This window comes from Dreissena polymorpha, chromosome 14, assembly GCF_020536995.1.
Source record: "Dreissena polymorpha isolate Duluth1 chromosome 14, UMN_Dpol_1.0, whole genome shotgun sequence".
Taxonomy (NCBI): Eukaryota; Metazoa; Mollusca; class Bivalvia; order Myida; family Dreissenidae; genus Dreissena; species Dreissena polymorpha.
The window spans coordinates 45,101,392-45,127,766 of NC_068368.1; the positions used below are offsets into that span (position 1 = coordinate 45,101,392).

The following is a 26,375-nucleotide window of genomic DNA, read 5'->3' on the forward strand; positions in this document are numbered from 1 at the left end:
AATGTTATGTATTTAACTCCATAGAAAAGATATTAAAAAACAGTAGAGTGTGCACTATGTAATATTATTACTCTAAATATAAACGAAAAAACATATGAATTTCGTCAGCGGTCTTTTTGCGGACACTCGCGCTTATCAATTATGTTTTTCTTGCACGCAATTGAAAGAAATACTGTAGTTGTGTCGTATTCTTAAAATGGTACTCGCTGTCCATTCGCAAAATAACCGTATCGTTGTTAGCTATTCAACCAACACAACAAGAATCCCGAACCTAGGCGCAGTGAAGACAAATTTAGTTTTCGTTTTATTGTGGAAACAGGCAACCAATCAGACTTATAAGACTAATGAATCGAACTATTTTTATGTTTGATTTCCGATGCATTAAAACTCCAAGAAATGGATGCACAACGATAAATCGAAATTTGGCGTTGCGTACGTTATTGTCGGGGGTCGGAGCTTGATTGCACACTTTGGGCGAGTTCCTGATCACTTTGAAAGACAAGGACTGTTTAAGTATGTTTTACCTAACAATATATAAAATAAATCGTTATATATATATATATATATATATATATATATATATATATATATATATATATATATATATAGTTTCAGATTGGGTAAAATGGTGGGTCAAACGTCCATTTTACGGCCGTATTGTTGGGTCTTTAGTCGATTGTCGGGTCCCAAAGTCGATTATCGGGCACTTGGACCCGACAGTTGAAGACCCACTTAAAAAAAGGCTGCTTAACATACTCATGACTATTTTTAAATTCAAATTTGCATGTGTAATTTTACTCGAATTGTCGGGCCTATATCTCCCATTAGCACACATTAGGTCAAACTCCACACAGCAGTTACTTCCCTTGGGCATTCGCCAATCATTAATGTCTTTTTCTAGAATAAGGGAGGCCACTGCGTATGAGATTGACCAACCTCGGCGCAGTGATTTACCGGGAACCAGCATAGCAACGAACGACAACTCGGCGCCCGACAACTCTGTAATAAAAATTGCCAATTTTCGCGGTTAAACTTAAAAAGGTAAGTGGCGATAATATTTATTAGGTTTATTTATATTTTTGGTTATTAAAATTATTCTGCAAATGACTGAATTTAAACTGAAACTGCAACCAATAATTAGGACACAGTTTCTGAAACGTTTGCTGACAATGAAAACATATTTCAAACATGTAAAGCCGTGGCACGAATTTAGGTGACAACCTTGTTACCGCAAACAAACAAATGTAACCTATAATCTGCATTTAATGCAGATATAGTGACATTCATGAAAGCAAGCATGATTGTAGCATCAGATCATTTCCATGCGATACAAGTTCAATATATGTTTTAGGCTGACTGCAATGGTTAGACTGGGGAAATAAATTATAAAAGAACAGAATCTTTAACCACACAAGACAGTTGGACTAGCCTTAGTGGTACAGTCATGTTACTATTACCGGATCAGTAGCGTAATAAAGTTGTTCTGGGGAAAAGCAATAAATGGTTTAAGACTTCTTTTACATCAGTTTGATAAGGTTTCCAGACAAACGCTCCCACAAACAATCGCTCCTACGCTAAATTAGTTCTGGCTTCAATAACTTTAAAATTCGCTTTCTATGAATTTTGAATGGCGCAACATTAAAGTTATGGACCAACCCCAGTAGGAAAGTCAACCAGGAATATACGAAAAGTTGACAGTTAACAAAGACCGCTCCAAAACAGCTTGTAAAAGCAGTTATTGGCCCAAATCAGCTACTTTATGTCTTTATTGGAAAGATTGACATTTTTCACATTTAACTGATATGTTTTTTTACAAAATACTATCTTAAACATTTAACATTTATCTTTTCTGCTCTAACATATAGACCAGTTGACGAGTGAAGTCACGCGCACCTGCAAATATTACACTCCGCCCACTGGTTGGCAAAAAGAGGTGAAATTCATATAAGCGCTTATAGAGAAAGTTGAAATAATAATCGTTTTTATTGATAATCATGCACTATATCAAATATAATTTTACTAACTATGTCTGAATTAAACATAAGCGTGCAAGGAAATGCATTTTTGGAACGATTATATTGTTGTTATTATTTGTTTTTACTATAAACGAAATCTGGAGTGGAACACAATATACGAGCACGGTATGCAGTTACCATAAAAATCTCTACTTGGCACATCTTCGCGACCATTTTTTAGATAAAAAATTCTCTGATATTGAAATTTTTTCAGAATAAAACAAATTTAATGAACGAACAAAAATAAGGATGTAAACAAACAGCAAATAGATCGACTTTATGTACGCAACATATAGTAACTGATTTGAACATGCCTGTAAAAACTTGCCTTGTTACACATTAAATAAATTCTCTTGATAAATGTAATTGTTTTTATTTAATTATTCACACCAATTTTGACACTCTTTGTTTCAGCGTTTTTAACCCGGTGTTTTATTGCACTTTTGTTCATCATAAAGCGATTATCTCGTTATGATCGGATACTGTCCAAACAATTACAAAGAACACATGGTGTGATAAATCCAGGGACCTATTCTTGGCCACTGCATAAACCACATGTGGCATACAAGTGTCTGGTCATTAAACATCATTTATGATACCTCCATGTCATCTCTTGGCATATTGAGCGATCATCTAAGCAAAATTGTAAAGCCAAAATACGAAACAGTTGCTTTAATAAAATATTTGAACATATTAAAAAATGAAGATATTTGTCCAAAATGGATTAACAGGAATTAGTGTATGTATATATTAGCCTGTTTAATCATAATAATAGAGTGTTAATAACTATAAATTAAAAATATTGTGCAATTTCATTGCTACACAATTAACGTATTTAACGAGTACCGGCAAATGTAAACTCGGCTATTCATGTTAAGATTGTACGTTTCTGTAGTGTATGAAATGACATGAAAACAAGCAAACAACAAAAGGGTAAAAAATACTTGCGTAAAATAAATTAATATATAGATATATTTATCATAAAATGCTAGATTGTTATCACTCCTTACCACCAGTAAAGAGAGTGCATGCAAAGACAGTTTAATTTGCTTAATATGCAGTTCTTGTTTTTCATATGTATGCTAAACTTTATGATATTGTCATTCGATGGAAACGAAACGGTAATTCATTCCATGTAAAATAAAATTACTACAATGTTTATTAATTGTAATGTATTCCGCTTTTAGGGCTTCGTTTTATAATTGATTAAATGCCCCTCTTGCACCTTCGTTCGCTTATGAACAATAACAATATCTGCACCACTTATAATTATAATCAAATTAATGTATGTGTTATTATCTTTGAAATATAATTTACCAAAATCTTACAATCACAAAAAATATGAAAGAATATTTATTGTTTTGTTTTGTTGGATTGCCAGTTTTTAGTCTGATGTATTAATATTATTAATATGTATTTTTATACAGAGGTAATTATATTTATGAAAATACATTTATTGGTACTAAATATTATATTTTTGCACTATTATTTAAGAGTTTTTATGTTTATTTCGGATTTTTGTATCGTTTTATTGACTAAACAAACGACATGTGTACATGTTTTACGTTACTGTAACCAGTGTTTTTTGCCAACCAGCCAGTGCGCATGCGCGGAAAATCCCGAATGTAAACAATAACATTCAACTGGTCTATCGAGAAAAACAGTGACGTGACACACATGATTGAAATGCGAATCTCCCGAGATTTCACGGTCATATGATGTTATTTCTATTTTTAGTAACAAACCATGTGCTCAATTGTTTACAAATTCAGAAAGACATTTCCCGTTTTTTTTTTATAATTATTCTTGCTTGTTTTGTAAACAAATTGTAGTGTAAATACAAAATCAATGTACAAAATATTCAAAATTACCAAATTCACTTTGAAATCAGTGTTTAAATCCACCAGACGTAACTTGTTAATCACAAATAATAGATTTCAGAAAACGAAAGTAATGTTTACAATTCCAGCAAAAAATGTCAAGGTCGATCCGAAAGTATCCAAATGAAAACTCGTCACATGACAAAGCGACAATGGTGCAAAATTATGACTTTCAGGCTGATGAGAGTTATTTTCATCTATTGTAAGATGCATTTGAAACATTTGAATCTTAAAATATGCCCCGATGCAGTAATTTATATTCATTCACCAATATATGAAGGAATGTATCCAAGAAAACATACTGTCTTTGATTTATAGCGTGACATAAATCTGTCACCACTCTGGTTGACTTTCGATACAGGGTTGACATACAGATATGTCAATACTATATAAACTGTACGCTGAAGTTTCTTTAGCTAACGCTAAATTTGACAGGGCGGACATTCGCTCCTACAATGTTTTGATAGGGCGGACAGTAGCTCCTATATTATTTTGCCAACTCGGACAATCGCTTCTACATTATTTTGTCAACCCGGACAGTCGCTCCTACATTATTTTTATTCAACGGCAAAACGTTCTATATGCCTATCAAAGACTTACACCTATAATTAACCGACAATTAATTTTGCCAACTTGTTGACAGTTAGCCAATTCAAAACATTACATTTCCTACATTACATTTATTGGAATACATGTAAGTGCCATTTTGCGAATGGGATAAACATAAAAACCGCAAATATGTTGTTCTTAATTTCATTTGTTTTTATGATATGACATTTATATGACATTTATAAACATATATATACACAAAATACACAAACGAAAAAACATCCAAACAAAAGGTCTTTTGTGTCTGTCAGTGGCTCACCGTCTTCTTTCTTACGCGTTTTATCACCGATTATATTTATATAATAGCAAAGAATTAAATTGTTATATATTGATAGAATGTTATACCAGAAAAATTATACATTGAAGACGAAATTCATAAAATGCAACATGCAGGCAAATTCGACTGTACAGACATGTTCGATTTACTGCATAACCATCATATGGTTGACTTAGACATGTGCTTCTTTGAGTACGAGTGACCCTCTAAGCATAGCACAGACTGACTGCGTTTGTTTGTTAGAAGTTCCATGTTGGTAGTAAATTATTGGCGTAATATTGACATTACAATATATACATATTGTTTTCACAGATTGCTAAATTACATTTAAAGAATCGACCAACTGTAACATAGTTTCTTAATAAGTAAATTGATTTATTAAAATCACATTGATCCGCTCATGTTAAATTGGCTTTCTGTTAACAAGTTGGCAAATTTAATTGTCTGTTAATTATAGATGTTAGCCGGGTTGGCAAAATAATGTTGGAGCGACTGTCCGCCTTGTCAAATCCAAAATGTATTTGTGTTACCTTTTTTTCGCCGCAGAATTCATGCATTAACGGATCAGTTGTAGCTATAACGGATCACATGATCAAAACCACTCAAGGAGGGGGGCATTTAACATATTATTTAAACTGTCGAAACATGAACTTTGTTGTTTACAAGGACCAAGTTATATTGCCAGTTATAAATAATATTCATGTTTTTGTTATTGTTATTGATTGTTTTCTATATGTGATCTTGTATTCTTGTGTGAAATATCTGATGAAAATCCTAAATAGATCAGAAAGATATGGGCGTGTTAAAAACCATGAAATTATTTGAATCATATATAATCATCGATATTAAACATGGATCATAAATAAAACTATAAGATTGATGTCATTTATTGTAAGAATCAACAAGATTTTCATATATTTTAATATAATATATTAGCAATACGCATATTATCACGCTTGATCTGTTATTGTCCTTATTCTTTATTTCATTTAAGGTGCTGCAAAATCTTTAAACACGAATCAAAACTGAAATGGACTTTTGCAGGCAGGACTACTAAATGGCCTTAAAATTAATGCTTAAACTTCTTGCTTGCCAACATAGTTATACTAGCATGTGGCCGCGAACAATGTTTAACCTCGATTTGGAAACGAGACAGAAATCAACAAAATTGTATATAAATGTCAGCAAAACATACCGAAATGTTTGACAAAGAGTCTTTCCCATTACGACTCAATCAGTGCGTTTTAAAGAACAGACCTTGAAGATGCTATATATTAAATATCATCTAAAATATCAACTATTTATCGCAATGCGCAGTCTGTAATTTACTGATGTTTAGGAACCAAAAGTTAGGTAATGTCCGGTTATATGATCATATGCTAAAAATGAAGTATGCTTTCTGCTTTCTGTGCATTGATTTTTTTAATCCAAAATGTTTTGGGCCTGCCCAGCTAGCTGAGTTGATGGCTCAGTTGATAGAGCGCCAGACTGTCAATTTTTAGGTTTGAATCTGGGGGTAGGATAAAGTTTCTTCATAGAGATTGGTTCCCGAACATTGTAACATTGTATTTGTAGGTCATTCTTCCCCAACCTCTGAATCAAGTTGGGAAGAAGTGGGTCACTTGTGGTTGGCTAATACTGGTCACAAGAAGTAGGAAAGCTGGTTCATGTCCTGACCACTTGCAAAATGACCTTAATTTGGGTTCAAGAAGGCATTAAACCTGATCAATCTAAATTCAACCAAATTCTTTTGCCCAAAGGTCAGAGTTTCAAATACATTCCAACACAACAGCTGTTGGCAGTCACCTCGATTATTGATTATAAAGCCCCGTCCAGTTCGATTGTCAGCGGCTAGCAGTCAATAGTATGGTCGTTTCAATAACATTGCCAACAACGATCATTTGTCTAAACTGTTTTCAATTTTCTAAAGATTGACTGTTTCCAAAACACAATTTAATATTAATCTTAAAGAACTGGACCAACGTTATTCCTTCTTCTGTTTGAGATTTTGCAGAACTTCTCCCTAAAGTGACTAGTCTTTATGACATTAAGTGAGTAATAAGGCCTTTCAAAATTTCATTCTCTACAGTTATTTGATTAATCATTAAATATTATGAAAATTTAAATATCATTTATGTTAGATATAGAGCCATGTATTAATCTTGCATGATTTTCATGTCTGATAGATGTTTCACTCAACAGTTTGTTTATGCAGAAATAAAACAAGTAACTGATTTTTATGCCCCCCTTCAAAGAAGAGGGGGTATATTGCTTTGCACATGTCGGTCTGTCGGTCCGTCCACCAGGTGGTTTCCGGATGATAACTCAAGAACGCTTGGGCCTAGGATCTGTGCAAGTGGAAGTCAAGTTCTTAAACCTTTGCATGCTGGGAAATTTGTCGTCTGCTAAAATGTTGTCTGCTGAATTTCTCAAATTAGCGTTTTCTTTGAATTTTTTCAAAGAATACTATAAGAATAGCAAACAGTTTGGATCCTGATGAGACGCCACATTCTGTGGCGTCTCATCTGGATCCAAACTGTTTGCAAAGGCCTTCAAAATTCGGTTCCAGCACTGAAAGAGTTAAGAAAATCCCTGGAGTTGGTACTGTGCATCATTTAAGATTCCTCTTTGTAGCCTTGACCTTAAGTCATTTAATCTTGTTTGTTAATTTCAATTTCAGCTGGCACTACATGTTTTTGCCTTTATATGTTTGAACAAATAAAATGGGCATCAAATCCTTTAAGCAAACAAACAATTGACTCTGGGATACGGCCTTACCTTTCAAAAGGGGAAAATACCATGTGACGGGCACTTTTGGGGAAAAATTGCAATAAATTGTCATAAACCGAAGGTTAATTACATGTAATAACCATTATTTGCTCCACTTAAAAGCTGTAGCTTTTTATATGGCTTTCCCCTACCACAAGTGATTGGAGCTATACTGCAATCACTGTGTCTGTCTGTCCCACATGGGTTTATGAATAAAATAAAACATTTCAAGTTTCAAATGCTTAACTGTTCCCTGGAATTGTTCAGGAAAAATGCCTTGTAATTTGTTTAGCAGTCACATAAACAACCAAGCTATGTAATATGGAATTTTTACACCCATTATTGCTGCTTCTTCCTGTATTTGCGCGATGATTATCTGAGATATTAACTCTATGATTCTGTATTCTCAAATCTTTTCTATAAAGAAGGAATGTAGTTGACAATTGTAAATAGTTTTATTTGATCGTTCGTCAAAAAGTTGTAATTCTGTTACTCTTGTATCTTCAATGCAATTGAGTAATTAAATAGCAATTAAATTGAATGCGTTTTAATTCCCTTTTATTATTGTTTAACTTGAGTAACAATGCTATGACGTTAAATTTTATTTACACTTAAATGTATTATGAATATTGCTGGGCCAAGTGTGAGGTTGAGCGCTCTATAACCAGGTTTAAACCCCCAATGCTTTGCATTGACCGTTCCAAGGCGGTGACCCCAGCTTTATTCATATTTTGTGTTTATGTTGGTTTGTATTGTGCTGTATTGTGCTGTTTTGTACTGTTTGGGCAATCGGTCACTTGCCTTAAATAAAGGACCTACTAATTGTTTTTAATGAAAATTCAATACTGCTCCAGCAGCTGGAGTTTCACTTCTTTATATTGTATTATTTTTTAACCGATTTTTTTTCAAAACTTTCCCTCTGTGTCATCTGTAAAAGACTAAGATTAATATTTCTTTGCCAAAATACAGAGGAAATTTTTAATGGAATATTGATTGTTGCTTTAAAGCTTTTATGATAATCAGTAACAGAAGCAGTAACATTCAGCCATAATTATGTATCCACACGGCTATAAACTAATACCAAGCTTCCCATTCCCCTTCTCTTCAGATACTTCCTTTCTTTCAAAGGGAAACAGTGGTGGTAAACAGATGATATTGCAATATTGCAATACTTCTTCCTCTGCCAAAATACATGTTATAAACATTGTTGGGCCTCTTATCAGTTATAAAAATTGTAGGGTCCCATATAAGAAATAAACATGTTGACACTAATTTTCAGATTTCATATAAGTCATATTGTTGAGTCTCATATATGAAATACTGTTGGGTCCCATATAAGTAATATTGTGGGGTCCCATATAAGGTATATTGTCAGGTACCATATAAGAAATATTGCTGGGTCCTATATAAGAAGTATTGTTGGGTCCCGTATAAGAAACATTGTTGGGTCCCATATTTAAGAAATTTTGCAAGAAATATTGTCAGGTACCATATTATATAAGAAATATTGTTGGGTCCTATATAAGAAGTATTGTTGGGTCCCATATAAGAAACATTGTTGGGTCCCATATATAAAAAGTATTGTAAGAAATATTGTTTGATCTCATATAAGAAACATTGTTGGGTCCCATATACGTAAAAAGCATCGTTGGGTCCAACATAAAAGATACAAGTTGACATTCTAGGGTCCCTTATAATTTAATTAACATTAAATGTATAATTAACACTTTAGGTATCCATATAAGTAATGAAAATTGTTGGGCCTGGCCCTTTATTAGAAGTAGACATGTTTACACTTAATGACTAATGTTGAGACCCATATAATTAAAATGTATTGCTAGTAGACTGAACTGCAATTTTCTAACACTGGTTTCAGTGACACACATTCACTGTGCAGATTTCTACTAAATATGTGTTGTTTTAATCTCAAAATTAGTCTTGAGGGTTAATTGACACACCCATTAAATTATTTCCTTATAACCATATGGTATCCGTTGTTAATTCGAATGTTATTTATCATTTTGCCGTTCATCGTAATTTCTTTTCTGCTTGCCACCATCTTGGACGATGACGTAAATACAGGCATGCTCAATCACTATACATTGACCACTGCCAGTATCCTCCGCAATATAGACAATCCCAGAATCGATAATAAGGGCGCCGCCATATTGGCTATTACGTATTTTTGAGTAGTGACTTAATGGACTTTCCTACATTAATAGATAGTGACATCTACAATTATTTTGTGCTGAAAATGAACACACAAAAACCATACCTATGCTTATTTGCTCAAAGAGACATTCAGACAGGAGAGGAGCTTCTTTATGACTATAGTGTGTCTGATCTACCATGGAAGGTTAGTTATATCATATACATCATATTTAATAAATAGATGATGCCATTATCATGAAGAAGCACACATGAATGGATGTCAAACTACTAACATAACTTTTGTCATCAAACAGCTTATGGCTTTTCGCTAACATAATTGTATCCTCAAAAACAGCTGTTAACCCTTTGCATGCTGGGAAATGTGTCTCCTGCTCTAATTCATCTGCTGAATTTCAAAAATTAGCATTTTCTTCGAGTTTTTTTCATAGAATATTATTAGAATAGCAAACAGTTTGGATCCTGATGAGACGCCACATTCTTATTTTTTCCCTGTAACAAAAAGGAAAGAGCATTTATACATTTGTATTTGGTATCTAGCGTCTCTAATTGGTCCACTATCAGGATTGTTTAAATAATGCCCCTTTGGTTAAAATTTGCTCCTTCCTTGGAGATCACATCTTTTACAAAAATTAATGAGCTATCAGATTCATCTTATGTTCCAAGTTAATCAACCCCACAAATCAATAAGAGTTCAGCAATCTTTATTATAGCTGTTGAGCAATATTGGGCTTTTTTATGTCCCCCACTATAGTAGTGGGGGACATATTGTTTTTGCCCTGTCTGTTGGTCTGTTGGTTGGTTGGTTGGTCTGCTGGTTGGTTTGCGCCAACTTTAACATTTTGCAATAACTTTTGCTATATTGAAGATAGCAACTTCATATTTGGCATGCATGTGTATCTCATGAAGCTGCACATTTTGAGTGGTGAAGGGTCAAGGTCATCCTTCAAGGTCAAACGTCATATAGGGGGACATTGTGTTTCACAAACACATCTTGTTGGACCTTTTGTTTAGTCTTGTGTTATCTGGTACCTTTTATAAAATCAATATTAAGTTACTTTTGCAATAATTTGTAGGAAAAGAAAGCCAATGGTATGTTTAGTTCACAGTTTTTAATGGATGTAATGATACTTTGAATGGTAATATTGGGAAGTAAGTAGGTAAATATTCTTGTTTAAATTGTCTAATTATTGAGTAAGCCAATCTTGTGAAATACAATTTAGCAGAACGTTCAAAGAAAATAAGTTTTTATGGCCAACTTCGCATCATGGTTGTCAGTTTTTTTCAAGGCTGATAAATAGTTATGATAATTTCAATACTGTCAAAAGTATGCAAATGATAGTTGGCACACATATTCATGTACATCTCTTAGGAAAAAAGCAACATAACTTTAAGCGGGTATATTCGATTTTTAAATGCGTTAAATTGTAATATATTGAAACAAATATGCTATAATAACACGCAATATGCAAGAAAAATGATACATTTAAGACGAATTTCATAAAATGCAGCAAATGCAAACTTGCGCACCAAGCTGATTGTGACGAAGATAATTCGTACATATTTTCCTACAATAACCGATGCATTCGTCTTTTAAGTAAGTGTTCGTGTGTCGTATGAATCAATATCGCTGCAGGAATTTAAAATGAACCGTTAAACTAAATTTAGATTCACATCTTACATGCATGATATACATGCTGGCGAATTCGGCTGTACAGGCTTTTTCGATTTCAATTTTAAATATTCTGCTTATTTCGCATTTTCCGACAAATGTTCTTCTTTACTTGTATTTTAGTTTATTTTGAAATATATGTATAATAAGTTTTTTGCACATTTTATATTAATTAATAAATATTTGACAAGATCGTATATACCCGCTTTAAATGGTCTGCCACCTAGGGCAAACATGTATATGATACTTGAATTATCCAGTGAATGGCAAAATCAAATTCAAAGGTATCATTACAGCCTGCTTGTTAAGATTTAATTTTCATGTTAGTTTGCATCTTTTCATTTTTAGCTCATCTATTTTTTGAAAAAAAATTATGAGCTATTGTCATCACCTTGGCGTAGGCGTCCGATTAAGTTTTGCATTTACAGGGGTTTTTCTGTCTATTTTGGGAAAAGGAGTCTGACCAAATTGGGAATTTTTTATCGACACAATTGGCCATTTGGGGAAATTTTGCTTCGATTAAACAGCTCATTTGGGAAAAAATAGTGAATATATCATGCTTAAATAATTCAGTAGTTTAACAAATAAATTTGTTTTTATTTGTTATTTTGTCTTCTTTATATAAACAGATGCAATATTGGGCGTGTTCAACGTTTATTCAAGTACTGCATTTTTGTTTATTAGTTACAGTTACACTCTGAGATAAGAACTGAACAGTCAAAACCTTATAGCAGATATTTTTTACCAAAACAAACACTGGTTAGTCACACAAGTTATAAGACACTTCATTCTTTAAAGAAAAAAAAAAATTTTTTTTTTGGAAGTTGGGACTTTTTTTTAATATTTTGGTTTGGGATCGGGTCCGTTTGCTTTGGGAGTGCCTCCGTTTTCCGGAGGCGCAGACAGTGCTGAAAACCCCCTGATTTAGGTCCACTTTACTCATTAAGTATCAATGCTTTTGCATTCAAACTTGGTACACTTACTAACTATCAAGAGGGGACTGGGCAGGCAAAGTTAGATAACTCTGGCGTGCATTTTGACAGAATTATGTGCCCTTTTTATACTTAGAAAATTGAAAATTTGGTTAAGTTTTGTGTTTAGGTCCACTTTATTCCGTAAGTATCAAAGCTATTGCTTTCATACTTGCAACACTTATTAACTATCATAAGGGGACTGTGCAGGCAAAGTCATGCAACTCTGACTGGCATTCTGACGGAATTATGGGCCCTTTATACTTAGAAAATTGAAGATTTGGTTATGTGAATTTTGTGTTTAGATCCATTTTACTTCTAAAGTATCAAGGTTATTGATTCTAAACTTCAAATACTTTCATGCTATCATGAGGGTACTGTACCTGGCAAGTTGAATTTTACCTTGACCTTTGAATGACCTTGACTCTCAAGGTCAAATTATTTAATTTTGCTAAAATTGCCATAACTTCTTTATTTATGATTAGATTTGACTGATAATTTGACAAAACAACTCTTAACTGACATACCACAATAGACTCCCCCCACCTTATAAATGACCACCACACCCTTACACTATACCCCCCTCCCCCCCCCCCCCCACCACCACCCAGCCCATTTTATTTTTTATGTTCCCATTCACTATAGTGGGGGACATATGGATTTTCCCCTGTTGGTCTGTTTCTGCCAACTTTAACATTTTGCAATCACTTTTGCTATATTGAAGAAAGCTACTTCATATTTGGCATGTATGTGTTTTTCATGGAGCTGCACATTTTGAGTGGTACTTTCTGATAATGGGTTAAAATGAAAGTGAATATCTGTTAACAGTTGCACTGCATAAGCATGAAACAAATTGCCTGGATTATTTCATTTATTTTTCTTACACATACTGCTCTGATAGGGAATACATGTTATAAACATGACTTGCGAGTTTTTCACACCTTTATTGACATTACACAACAGATTAACACCAATGAGCTGTCGAAAGTCGTTTAACCTCTATGCCATTAAAATCTGTTAAATGGACGAATAAAGCAATTAAGCTGTGATCTTCGCCATCTTTGTACCAGATTGCAGAATTTCCAATTTCAGATTTCCAGTTTGCGAAGTCATTTTTGCCAATTCCCAATGGGCAGAATATTTATTTATTAGGTTGTTTACGATGTATCCTTGTTTGAAGCTTTATTATTGCAATATTTCTGCCTAAATACATGTAATAAGAATTGTTGGGCCTCTTACAAGTAATAAACATCGTAGGGTCCCATATAAGAAATAAACATGTTTACAGCTAATTTTCGGGTCTCATATAAGTAATATTGTTGGGTCCCATATAAGAAATACTGTTGAGTCCCATATAAGAAGTATTATAAGAAATATTGTTGGGTCCTATATTAGAAGTATTGTTGGGTCCCATATACGAAACATTGTTGGGTCCCATGTATAATAAGCATTGTAAGAAATATTGTCAGGTACCATATAAGAAATATTGTTGGGTCCTATAAGAAGTATTGCTGGGTCCCATTTTAGAAACGGGTTTTTTACCTTCTATAACAGACGCCGAACTAGGCTGTTTGTTTCCCCTTTCTGGTCAAAAAAATTCCACCTAAAAAAAAATATATATTTATTTTTAGCTCCATCTGGCCAGCGGGGCTTATGTCATGGTCCTGTGTCCGTCGTGTGTCCATGCGTGCGTTAACTTTTTCTTTAAACATCTTCTTCTTCTTCTTTTTACAGTTTTGAGCACGAACAGTCCGTTTTTCACGATTTAAAACGGCCGTTTTTGTAAATATTCACGGACATGAAAGGATTGTGAATTGGCCGTGTCAAAATTGTGAAATGTCCGTCCATGGCCAATCGCAAAGAAGGAAAAAAAGCCCTGAATCCACAACGAATACAATGACACAATACAACATAAAGCTAATTATGGCATGTTCACAGACATTCAAATATTTTGCAGAAATGCATTTGCCGTTGTTATACATTTTTATACACGTATAATATGTACGTAAAAACGACACCCTTCTATTACTCATCATATTAAGGGTTGCGGCATGTGGATATTGTCTTTAACATCTTGAATGGCAAAAAGGGATTTTTGTCCGTTAAATGAAGGATTTTTTGGCTGTTTTAAAGAATTTGAAGTATTATAAAATTGTTTATAAGTTTTTGTCACAGTGTATATGGGTTCCTCTACCCCTCCAGTGCACATATTACTCCTCGTCAAATTTTTCTTGGTCATACGTGCACTGTTTGGGTAGAGGAACCAATATACACTGTAAACAAAAAACTATAACTTATGATATACATAACAGCAAAACTTCAGTTGTAATGTCCAATATACTTTTCTGTAGATTTCAGTAAGACCCACCAATGGATAATAATATCAAGGCCCAACTGTTGACTATATACTTATATATATGTGGCGCGTTTCTGAAAAAGGCCCCTTTTGTGTGAACGTCAAATAACGGAGAAATGACGTTGTGAAGATATGCATTATTTTCCGACGTTTAAAAATTATTTTAGACAAACATCACACAAATTTAATCACTATGCTAATTCATTTAATTTAGAACGTGTAACAATACAAATTGGCCATATTACATGTATAGTAGTAAACAACGGACAAAACTTCTTGCAAAATTATATCGTCAAAATAGTTGCATTGATATAAAAACATTTTTAGAGTTCACACAGCATCTCTTCAAAATTATAGGTTTGAACAAGTTTTCATTTGATCATATAAAACGTGTACATTATCTGAATAGGAAAAGAACGAACTTTAAGAACATTTTAAAAACTCAATTTATTTTTGTCACATTCATATGGCCTTTTTTTCTGAACCATGTCACGTAAACATAATAGCAAAACCTTCTGTTATCCAAGCCAATATATATTTTCTATAGATTTCAGCAAGACCCACCAATGGATAATAGACATACAAGACCCCACTGTTGACATTATATGTTTACAGTCATTGAGGCAACTGTTGAAGACACCCACAGTCTAGAATCTATACAGGAGTCAGAGCCTCTCATGATACAACATGCCAGTGTTGACTGTGCTGATCATATGCAATCTACAGGTTTCACTTTGGTTCTTTCAGAGTCCATGTCAACTGCTGACAGTGAAGAGCCAGGCAGTCTGACCCATGATAGGAGGGAGCCAAGTGAAGAGCCAGCCAGTCTGACCCATGATAGGAGGGAGCCAAGTGAAGAGCCAGCCAGTCTGACCCATGGTATTTCTGTTATCTGTTGGGCCTCTTACAAGTAATAAACATCGTAGGGTCCCATATAAGAAATAAACATGTTTACACTAATTTTCGGGTCTCATATAAGTAATATTGTTGGGTCCCATATAAGAAATACTGTTGAGTCTCATATAAGAAGTATTGTAAGAAATATTGTCTGGTACCATATAAGACATTCTTCAAAAGTTCCAAGGTTACTTTGTCATGGCGATTTGCCAATCATTGGTTCAGCATTTCTTACTTGCTGTCAATATACCTTGAGCGACCATTGCAGTCCTTTTGTTTACTTTAGTCTTTGATACATAGATTTGTTATTTTATATTAAACTTTGCTGTTAAATCAAGAAATTGTTGTGTTGTTTTATATGTATGTATTTTTTATTTTACAAACTGGTACAATCGTTCACAATTACTTCTAAAGTCTAGTTGTGCAAATATGGGATTGCTTAAGCCATTTAAGAATTATGGTCTTTGTTTCATATCCCTGTACAGATGAGATATTGTGACCTGAAGGTTTCTTTATTATGGCACAATATTTATTTAGACTTTCAGCAATTATACTACATTCTCTTCCAGTTTAATGGCATACATACATACATGTATACTTCGGCTTTTATACAGAAATAAGTAATTATGTTGAATTTGCTTGCCATCAATTTGTGAATAAATTATAATAAAAACTTTTATGGAGACCTTTGATTTTGGCAGCTTTTGTATGACAGAAAATGGTTATCTGTGAGAACCCAATAATTGATTTTAAATTGTTAGACCCAATTGTTATATTTAACATAAATTTTGGCATATATACAGGAAGTAGCTATTTTCAAAATGGCGGATCATGTAAATACCAAACCACGTGTTGGCTTTTTCAGAATTAAACATTACAAAATTTTTGACTCTGTAAATGCATGGTGTGATTACAAGAATTTGGAGCACCATAATGACTACAACTATACAGATAAAAGCTTTCTTGTGTACATCTTTTCTGTAGAAGATGCAAAACAAATTTGTTAAATTGGCAGCAAACTGGAATGATGACTGCATATTTGTGAATATAATCAAGAATTAACATGCTTTATAGATTCTTGACATGACTCATGGTGAACTAAAATTGCTTGCAAAGCATCTGGGACATGATGTGAAGACCCACAAGGAATATTATCAGTTGTCTTCCAGTACCATGGAACTCTCAAAGGTATATATTTCATTAATAAAAATCTTTAAATTTTCCATACACAGATATTTGAAAAACTAAATGCTATATTGTAACTAAGAGGGCTAAAAGAAAGAATAATTTAACAGGCAGCCACAGTAAGACCATATCTGATGTTGACTTTGACTAGTATGCTTTGCATTAATGGCTTTTTATGCCCCCTGGATCGAATGAACGGGGGTATATTGTTTTTGGCTTGTCTTTCTTTGTATGTGTGTGCGTGTCAAGGTGTGTGTGTGTGTACAAAACTTTTACCAAAACTTAAACGTTTGATCATAACTTTTGAAATATTGAAAACAGCAACTTGATATTTGGATTACATGCGTATCTCATGGACCTGCACATTTTGAGTGGTGAAAGGTCAATGTCATCCTTCAAGGTCAAAGGTCAAATAAAAAAAAGCGGCACAGTAGGGGCATTGTGTTTCTTACAAACACATCTCTTGTTGTGAGTGTGTTTTGTGCTACAACCAATGTCCATGCCAAGGTGGAAACTCTCCAGTTCATGTTATTGTTGTTTTGTCTATTTAGCCCTCATTGTCATACTGTTTAGTGTTGTCTGCTAATTTGTTGCCATTGTTGACTATTTTATATTATTGTGGCTTTTCTTCATTTATTCAATGGGAATTTTGGTCACTGACCAGCTTTTCATTAATTAAGTTCTTTTACCGAAATGGTATCAAAAAATGCAATATCTAAAGGCAGTACATCACACAAGCTAGCATTAATATAAAGCGTAATTATACCCACTTACCTATGTGTAATGGGGGCTATATAAAAGTCACTTTGTCGGTCTGTCCCGAAATTTCATCCGATCTTCACCAAACTTGGTCACAAGTTGTATCTAGATGATGTCTAGGTCAAGTTTGAATATGGGTCATGCCTGGTAAAAAAACTAGGTCACAAGGTCACTTAGTGCTTTTAAACACAAAGTTTGTCTGGACCATAACTATTTCATTTATTGTTAGATTTTTAATTGACTTGGTTTTGATTTGTTCACCATCATGGGACCGTGTGTCGCGCGAAAGAATTGCGTCGATATCTCCAAGAACTTAGATCAAGGTCACTTTTGGAGTTCAAGGGTAAAATGCTTGTCCGGGCCATAACTTTTGTCATTCATTGTGAGATTTTAAAATCATTTGGAACATTTGTTAACCATCATTGGAGGGTGTGTCGCGCAAAGAATTTCATCTTGTCCGGGCAATAACTGTGTTGTTCTTTTGAGATTTTAAAATCAGTTGGAACATTTCACCATCATTGGAAGGTGTGTTGTGCGAAAGAATTACGTCGATATCTCCAAGGTCAAGGTCACACTTTGAGTTCAAATGTCAAAAATGGCCATAAATGAGCTTTTCTGGGCCATAACTATGTAGTTCATTGTGAGATTTAAAAATCATTGGCACATTTGTTCACTGTCATATGACTTGTGTGTCACGTGAAAGAGTTACGTCAATATCTCGAAGGTCAAGGTCACACTTTGTTCAAAGGTAAAAGAAGGCCATAACTATGTTGTTCATTGTGAGATTTTAAAATCATGTGTTCACCGTTATGGATGGTGTGTGGCAGGAAAGAATTATGTCGATATCTCCAAGGTCAAGGTCATGCTTTAAGTTCAAAGGTCAAAATGGCCATAAATGATAATGGCATAATAATTCTTAAAAATAGCCATTAATTAGATTCTCTTGTGTGGATGGGGCACGTGGGGGTATAGGTCACGTCTGTGACAAAGCTCTAGTTTCTTTAAGTGTTGTGGCAGATAATTGAGATTATATTATTTGTAGGGCTGTGTAATTTACAAATATGGTACTGTGCAGACTTTCACAAGCTGTCAACAAAATAGCATATGGCAACGTTTGTGTTCAATTATATTGATATTGAAATAAAAAGTGAGGTCAGGGAACTATGGATTGCTACTGTTGTTATGATGGAAGTATTGTTGACACTGGAATATTATGGTCTTCTTGAAATTTTATAGGTTGCCCTGATGTTGTATGCTGTTGAAAATGGTAAAGTCAATGAGTGGAAGGGAAGGCAGATGAAGGACATAGTAGTAGAAGGTTTGATTATAAGAATTTTATTAATATAATTCATTTTACTGAATTGGGATGGAGAATTTTTGTTACTTTCTCTCCTATGGCTGTCAGTAAATTCGACTGAATGATCATTCTTCAGAACAAAACAGAGCGCTTGAGAACAGACAAACGATGTAAAACATTGTTTGAAAGGCGGGGCCCTTGTTTTGGCCACGTTAATTCAATAAGTCTAAAATTTACGTGGTAAAAATAGGCAAACCTATTTTATGTGCCTTGAAAATTGTTTATCCTCTTAAAGAAATGCTAATGCAACAAAATACTTTTTAACAACCTTGAAGTATTGAAAATATTTACTGTCGTATCAAGAGTGACTTCTGGTTATTTTTTTCTAAATAGTTATTTCTAAAATAAAAAATCATTTTTTACAGATTTACCTCTTCCAATTGAAGACGAAGATGGCCATCAAGAAGGTAAAATAGTTATTTATACCCATGATAGATCATTGGCCACTGTTCATTTGTATTATGAAAGTGGTCCATAACAGAGTCATTGTTATGGTAGCCCATTAAAAAAAAAAGGGAGTATAGGAATACCTTTAGATTTGGACACCTTATGAAATAGTTTATATGCTCAATTAGACATTTCTGTTTCTGAGTTATTTTAATGATTTAAAGGATAAATAACTTACTTGCAAGTATGAAGATTTTCTGATTTAAATTGTAAGCAGGTCTTATAACATATTTTAGTGGGGGATATGTGTGTTGTTATTTTGTGTACATCTCATACCTTATACCGAAAAGCATAAAAAAACACGTTTAGAAGTGCTTTTGGAAAACAAAACATTTCCTTTGGTATTTCTATTATCATATAATAAAGGCCCACCTATTGATGATAAAGACATGACCCAACTGTAGACTATATATTCTAGTACAATTTTCTGTTGTCCAAGCCAATATATATTTATGCCACCCTTCGAAGAAGAGGGGGTATTTTGCTTTGCACATGTCGGTCGGTCTGTCGGTCGGTTCGTCCACCAGGTGGTTTCCGATGATAACTCAAGAACGCTTTGGGCTAGGATCATGAAACTTCATAGGTACATTGATCATGACTTGCAGATGACCCCTATTGATTTTGAGGTCACTAGGTCAAAGGTCAAGGTCACAGTGACCCGAAATAGTAAAATGGTTTCGGGATGATAACTCAAGAACGCATACGCCTAGGATCATGAAACTTCATGGGTAGATTGATCATGACTCGCAGATGACCCCTATAGATTTTGAGGTCAAAGGTCAAGGTCACGGTGACCCAAAATAGTAAAATGGTTTCCGGATGATAACTCAAGAACGCATACGGCTAGGATCATGAAACTTCATGGGTAGATTGATCATTACTCGCAGATGACCCCTATTGATTTTGAGGTCACTAGGTCAAAGGTCAAGGTCACGGTGACCCGAAATAGTAAAATGGTTTTCGGATGATAACTCAAGAAAGCATATGCCTAGGATCATGAAACTTCATAGGTAGATTGATCATGACTCGCAGATGACCCCTATTGATTTTGAGGTCACAAGGTCAAGGTCACAGTGACCCGAAATAGTCAAATGATTTTCGAATGATAACTCAAGAACGCTTTTGCCTAGGATCATGACACTTCATAGGTACATTGATCGTGACTTGCAGATGACCCCTATTGATTTTCAGGTCACTAGGTCAAAGGTCGAGGTCACAGTGACAAAAGTCGTATTCACACAATGGCTGCCAGTACAACGGACAGCCCATATGTGGGGCATGCATGTTTTACAAACAGCCCTTGTTTCTATAGATTTCAGCAAGACCCACCAATGGATAATAGACATACAAGACCCCACTGTTGACATTATATGCTTACAGGCATTGAGGCAACTATACAGGAGTCAGAGCCTCTCATGATACAACAGGCCAGTGTTAACTGTGCTGATCAAATGCAATCTACAGGTTTCACTTTGGTTCTTTCAGAGTCCATGTCAACTGCTGACAGTGAAGAGCCAGGCAGTCTGACCCATGATAGGAGGGAGCCAAGTGAAGAGCCAGCCAGTCTGACCCATGATAGAAGGGAGCCAAGTGAAGAGCCAGCCAGTCTGACCCATGGTATTTCTATTATCATATAATAAAGGCCCACCTATTGATGATAAAGACATGACCCAACTGTAGACTATATATTCTAGTACAATTTTCTGTTGTCCAAGCCAATATATATTTATGCCACCCTTCGAAGAAGAGGGGGTATATTGCTTTGCTCATGTCGATCGGTCCGTCCGTCCACCAGGTGGTTGTCATACGATAACTCAAGAACGCTTGGGCCTAGGATCATGAAACATCATAGGTACATTGATCATGACTTGCAGATGACCCCTATTGATTTTGAGGTCACTAGGTCAAGGTCACGGTGATCGAAATTGTAAAATGGTTTCCGGATTATAACTCAAGAAAAGGTCAAGGTCACAGTGACCCGAAATAGTCAAATGATTTTCGAATGATAACTCAAGAACGCTTTTGCCTAGGATCATGACACTTCATAGGTACATTGATCGTGACTTGCAGATGACCCCTATTGATTTTCAGGTCACTAGGTCAAAGGTCAAGGTCACAGTGACAAAAGTCGTATTCACACAATGGCTGCCAGTACAACGGACAGCCCATATGTGGGGCATGCATGTTTTACAAACAGCCCTTGTTTCTATAGATTTCAGCAAGACCCACCAATGGATAATAGACATACAAGACCCCACTGTTGACATTATATGCTTACAGGCATTGAGGCAACTATACAGGAGTCAGAGCCTCTTATGATACAACAGGCCAGTGTTAACTGTGCTGATCAAATGCAATCTACAGGTTTCACTTTGGTTCTTTCAGAGTCCATGTCAACTGCTGACAGTGAAGAGCCAGGCAGTGTGACCCATGATAGGAGGGAGCCAAGTGAAGAGCCAGCCAGTCTGAGCCATGATAGAAGGGAGCCAAATCCTCAAGGTATAAATGCAATTATACCCCCACAAACAAAGTTTAGGGATGTATATAGGAGTGAACTTGTCGGTCGGTTCGTATTAAGTGTCCACCCTCTAATTCAAGTTGTTTTCATCTAATCTTCACCAAACTTGTCTGTTGGTCTGTCGGTCGGTCCGTCTGTATTAAGTGTCCGCTCTCTAATTCAAGTTGTATTCATCCGATCTTCGGTCAGATGTTGTATCTAGAGGATACCTAGGTGAAGTGTGAATATGGGTCATGCCGGATCAAAAACTAGGTCACGGGGTCACTTAGTGCGTTTTTAACATTGAGCATGGTTTGGGCTGTTTTTTGTGAAGACAACATGCAAAATATTTTGTGTTCATTAAGGCATTTATGCTTGCCATCTCATCTGTTATGAACAGTTTATTTGTGAAATGAGAGGATTAATACCCGAATAATCTACAACTACAAAAGATATTATTTAACTTTTGAGAATGATTTTATTATACCCCCACAAACGAAGTTTAGGGGGTTATATTGGAGTTAGCTTGTAGTGTTTCATCTAGAAAGGCAGAGGGGCATGGCGCATGACTTGAAAAAAGGGCATTTTGCACGGAGATTCTCTTAAAAAGGGCGCATTGGGTGTTTTTGAAACTTTTAATCACAGCTTAAAACTTTGATTTAAACATTGTACATGTCATTTTTCGTGAGAAATTCTCGCGAAATGTGTTCTTAAAATACATAGCTATTGAGTAGACATGTGAATTTATTATTATATTTTTGGAGAACATTCAAATCGGATGCAAAACACAAAAATGTTACTGATCACGGCGGCTCTAAACTGAAAGTAAACTTCATGGAGCAGGTCGTCATTAAATTACAAAATTTGCTATACGTTTTTTAAAATCGGCTCAGATTTATCTTGTAATAGACTGTACTTCGGAACTCTGCTAAGTACAAATGTAATTAAAATCTTTACCGTTACGGCCCTTGTTACGTTACGACCCAGAATGTGGCTCATGAATTTGTTCGGGTCTCTAATGTATGTATTGATTTTCTTCTACATCAGTACCTCATCGAGACGTTCATAATAAAGGCCCACCTATTGATGATAAAGACATGACCCAACTGTAGACTATATATTCTAGTACAATTTTCTGTTGTCCAAGCCAATATATATTTATGCCACCCTTCGAAGAAGAGGGGGTATATTGCTTTGCTCATGTCGATCGGTCCGTCCGTCCACCAGGTGGTTGTCATACGATAACTCAAGAACGCTTGGGCCTAGGATCATGAAACATCATAGGTACATTGATCATGACTTGCAGATGACCCCTATTGATTTTGAGGTCACTAGGTCAAGGTCACGGTGATCGATATTGTAAAATGGTTTCCGGATTATAACTCAAGAACGCATACGCCTAGGATCATGAAACTTCATGGGTAGATTGATCATGACTCGTAGATGAACCCTATAGATTTTGAGGTCACATGGTCAAAGGTCAAGGTCACAGTGACCCGAAATAGTCAAATGATTTTCGAATGATAACTCAAGAACGCTTTTGCCTAGGATCATGACACTTCATAGGTACATTGATCGTGACTTGCAGATGACCCCTATTGATTTTCAGGTCACTAGGTCAAAGGTCAAGGTCACAGTGACAAAAGTCGTATTCACACAATGGCTGCCAGTACAACGGACAGCCCATATGTGGGGCATGCATGTTTTACAAACAGCCCTTGTTTCTATAGATTTCAGCAAGACCCACCAATGGATAATAGACATACAAGACCCCACTGTTGACATTATATGCTTACAGGCATTGAGGCAACTATACAGGAGTCAGAGCCTCTCATGATACAACAGGCCAGTGTTAACTGTGCTGATCGAATGCAATCTACAGGTTTCACTTTGGTTCTTTCAGAGTCCATGTCAACTGCTGACAGTGAAGAGCCAGGCAGTCTGACCCATGATAGGAGGGAGCCAAGTGAAGAGCCAGCCAGTCTGAGCCATGATAGGAGGAAGCCAAGTGAAGAGCCAGCCAGTCTGACCCATGGTATTTCTGTTATCATAGAATAAAGGCCCACCTATTGATGATAAAGACATGACCCAACTGTAGACTATATATTCTAGTACAATTTGTCAGTAGATTGATCATGACTCGCAGATGACCCCTATTGATTTTGAGGTCACTAGGTCAAAGGTCAAGGTCACAGTGACCCGAAATAGTAAAATGGTTTCTGGATGATAACTCAAGAACGCATACGCCTAGGATCATGAAACTTCATGGGTAGATTGATCATTACTCGCAGATGACCCCTATAGATTTTGAGGTCAAAGGTCAAGGTCACGGTGACCCGAAATAGTAAAATGGTTTCCGGATGATAACTCAAGAACGCATACGGCTAGGATCATAAACTTCATGGGTAGATTGATCATTACTCGCAGATGACCCCTATTGATTTTGATGTCACTAGGTCAAAGGTCAAGGTCACGGTGACCCGAAATAGTAAAATGGTTTTCGGATGATAACTCAAGAAAGCATATGCCTAGGATCATGAAACTTCATAGGTAGATTGATCATGACTCGCAGATGACCCCTATTGATTTTGAGGTCACAAGGTCAAAGGTCAAGGTCACGGTGACCCGAAATAGTAAAATGATTTTCGGATGATAACTCAAGAACGCTTTTGCCTAGGATCATGACACTTCATAAGTACATCGATCGTAACTCGCAGATGACCCCTATTGATTTTCAGGTCACTAGGTCAAAGGTCAAGGTCACAGTGACAAAAAACGTATTCACACAACGGCTGCCACTACAACGGACAGCCCATATGGGGGGCATGCATGTTTTCTATAGATTTCAGCAAGACCCACCAATGGATAATAGACATACAAGACCCCACTGTTGACATTATATGTTTACAGGCATTGAGGCAACTGTTGAAGACACCCACAGTCTAGAATCTATACAGGAGTCGGAGCCTCTCATGATACAACATGCCAGTGTTGACTGTGCTGATCATATGCAATCTACAGGTTTCACTTTGGTTCTTTCAGAGTCCATGTCAACTGCTGACAGTGAAGAGCCAGGCAGTCTGACCCATGATAGGAGGGAGCCAAGTGAAGAGCCAGCCAGTCTGACCCATGATAGGAGGGAGCCAAGTGAAGAGCCAGCCAGTCTGACCCATGGTATTTCTGTTGTCATATAATAAAGGCCCATCTATTGATGATAAAGACATGACCCAACTGTAGACTATATATTCTAGTACAATTTTCTGTTGTCCAAGCCAATATATATTTATGCCACCCTTCGAAGAAGAGGGGGTATATTGCTTTGCTCATGTCGATCGGTCCGTCTGTCCACCAGGTGGTTGTCATACGATTACTCAAGAACGCTTGGGCCTAGGATCATGAAACATCATAGGTACATTGATCATGACTTGCAGATGACCCCTATTGATTTGAGGTCAAAAGGTCAAGGTCACGGTGACCCGAAATAGTAAAATGATTTTCCGATGATAACTCAAGAACGCTTTTGCCTAGGATCATGACACTTCATAGGTACATTGATCGTGACTTGCAGATGACCCCTATTGATTATCAGGTCACTAGGTCAAAGGTCAAGGTCACAGTGACAAAAAACGTATTCACACAATGGCTGCCACTACAACGGACAGCCCATATGGGGGGCATGCATGTTTTCTATAGATTTCAGCAAGATCCACCAATGGATAATAGACATACAAGACCCCACTGTTGACATTATATGTTTACAGTCATTGAGGCAACTGTTGAAGACACCCACAGTCTAGAATCTGTACAGGAGTCAGAGCCTCTCATGATACAACATGCCAGTGTTGACTGTGCTGATCATATGCAATCTACAGGTTTCACTTGGTTCTTTCAGAGTCCATGTCAACTGCTGCCAGTGAAGGGCCAGCCAGTCTGACCCATGATGAAATGAGGCAGCCAAATCCTCAAGGTATGAACTAAATTTGAAGACGGGTTTCTCTGCATTTTCTATCATTATGTGACAGAGTCTTATGTCATGACTGTATTAAAGTAAATGAGTAGTCCAAGTCAAGTGTGATGCTCTAGACGACCTCCTCTGTGATCTACAGGGTTACAACAATGTGCTTGTAAAAGTCCTTGTAAAGTACAAAGTAGGCAGTTTGCTATGAAAGTTAATGTTTAGTACTTGTTCTTCCAAGAAATGATAGTTCTGCGAACTGTCAGTTCTTATATGTGTGAAAAATTGGTTTAAACTGGTGTTAAAAACAGTTTCAGTTAGTTCATTTACCTCCTAACATGTTCAGGTTTTGTGCATTTTATCAGGAAAACCTTGCTCTACAATATTCAATCATTGTATCACTTGCAGTGTTCTGCTGTGAAATTTTACTGTTGGGGACCCTTAGGGATTACAAAAGTGGGGACAAAAAGAAAAAATATGGGGACACAGAAATATTTTTGTAGCAGAATTAAATGTGTGGAAACTAATAACCTTTAACTTGAACTTTAAAACGTGCTTAA

The 26,375-nt window shown here is 35.8% G+C and overlaps 1 protein-coding gene across 12 annotated transcripts; it reads left to right on the forward strand.

The window, feature by feature from the left end:
• Positions 1-619: 619 nt before the first annotated feature.
• Positions 620-26,012, forward strand: LOC127857920 (cell surface glycoprotein 1-like). 12 transcript variants are annotated; one of them, XM_052394675.1, is made up of 9 exons: positions 15,456-15,597; positions 16,690-16,803; positions 18,796-18,877; positions 19,282-19,323; positions 20,849-20,980; positions 21,749-21,862; positions 23,764-23,895; positions 24,903-25,034; positions 25,753-25,896. In XM_052394675.1, exons 1-9 carry the CDS (start codon positions 15,595-15,597, stop codon positions 25,836-25,838), a joined length of 837 nt encoding a protein of 278 aa, XP_052250635.1. In that variant the 5' UTR covers positions 15,456-15,594; the 3' UTR covers positions 25,839-25,896. The 12 variants fall into 12 exon arrangements, with proteins under 12 accessions (XP_052250642.1, XP_052250641.1, XP_052250643.1 ...); XM_052394682.1 differs by lacking the exons at positions 16,690-16,803; positions 18,796-18,877; positions 19,282-19,323 and adding exons at positions 620-1,041; positions 10,796-10,811 and having other exon boundaries at positions 15,466-15,597; positions 25,753-25,967; XM_052394673.1 differs by lacking the exons at positions 16,690-16,803; positions 18,796-18,877; positions 19,282-19,323 and adding exons at positions 9,790-9,906; positions 10,796-10,811 and having other exon boundaries at positions 15,466-15,597; positions 25,753-25,974.
• The last annotated feature ends 363 nt before the right edge of the window (positions 26,013-26,375 follow it).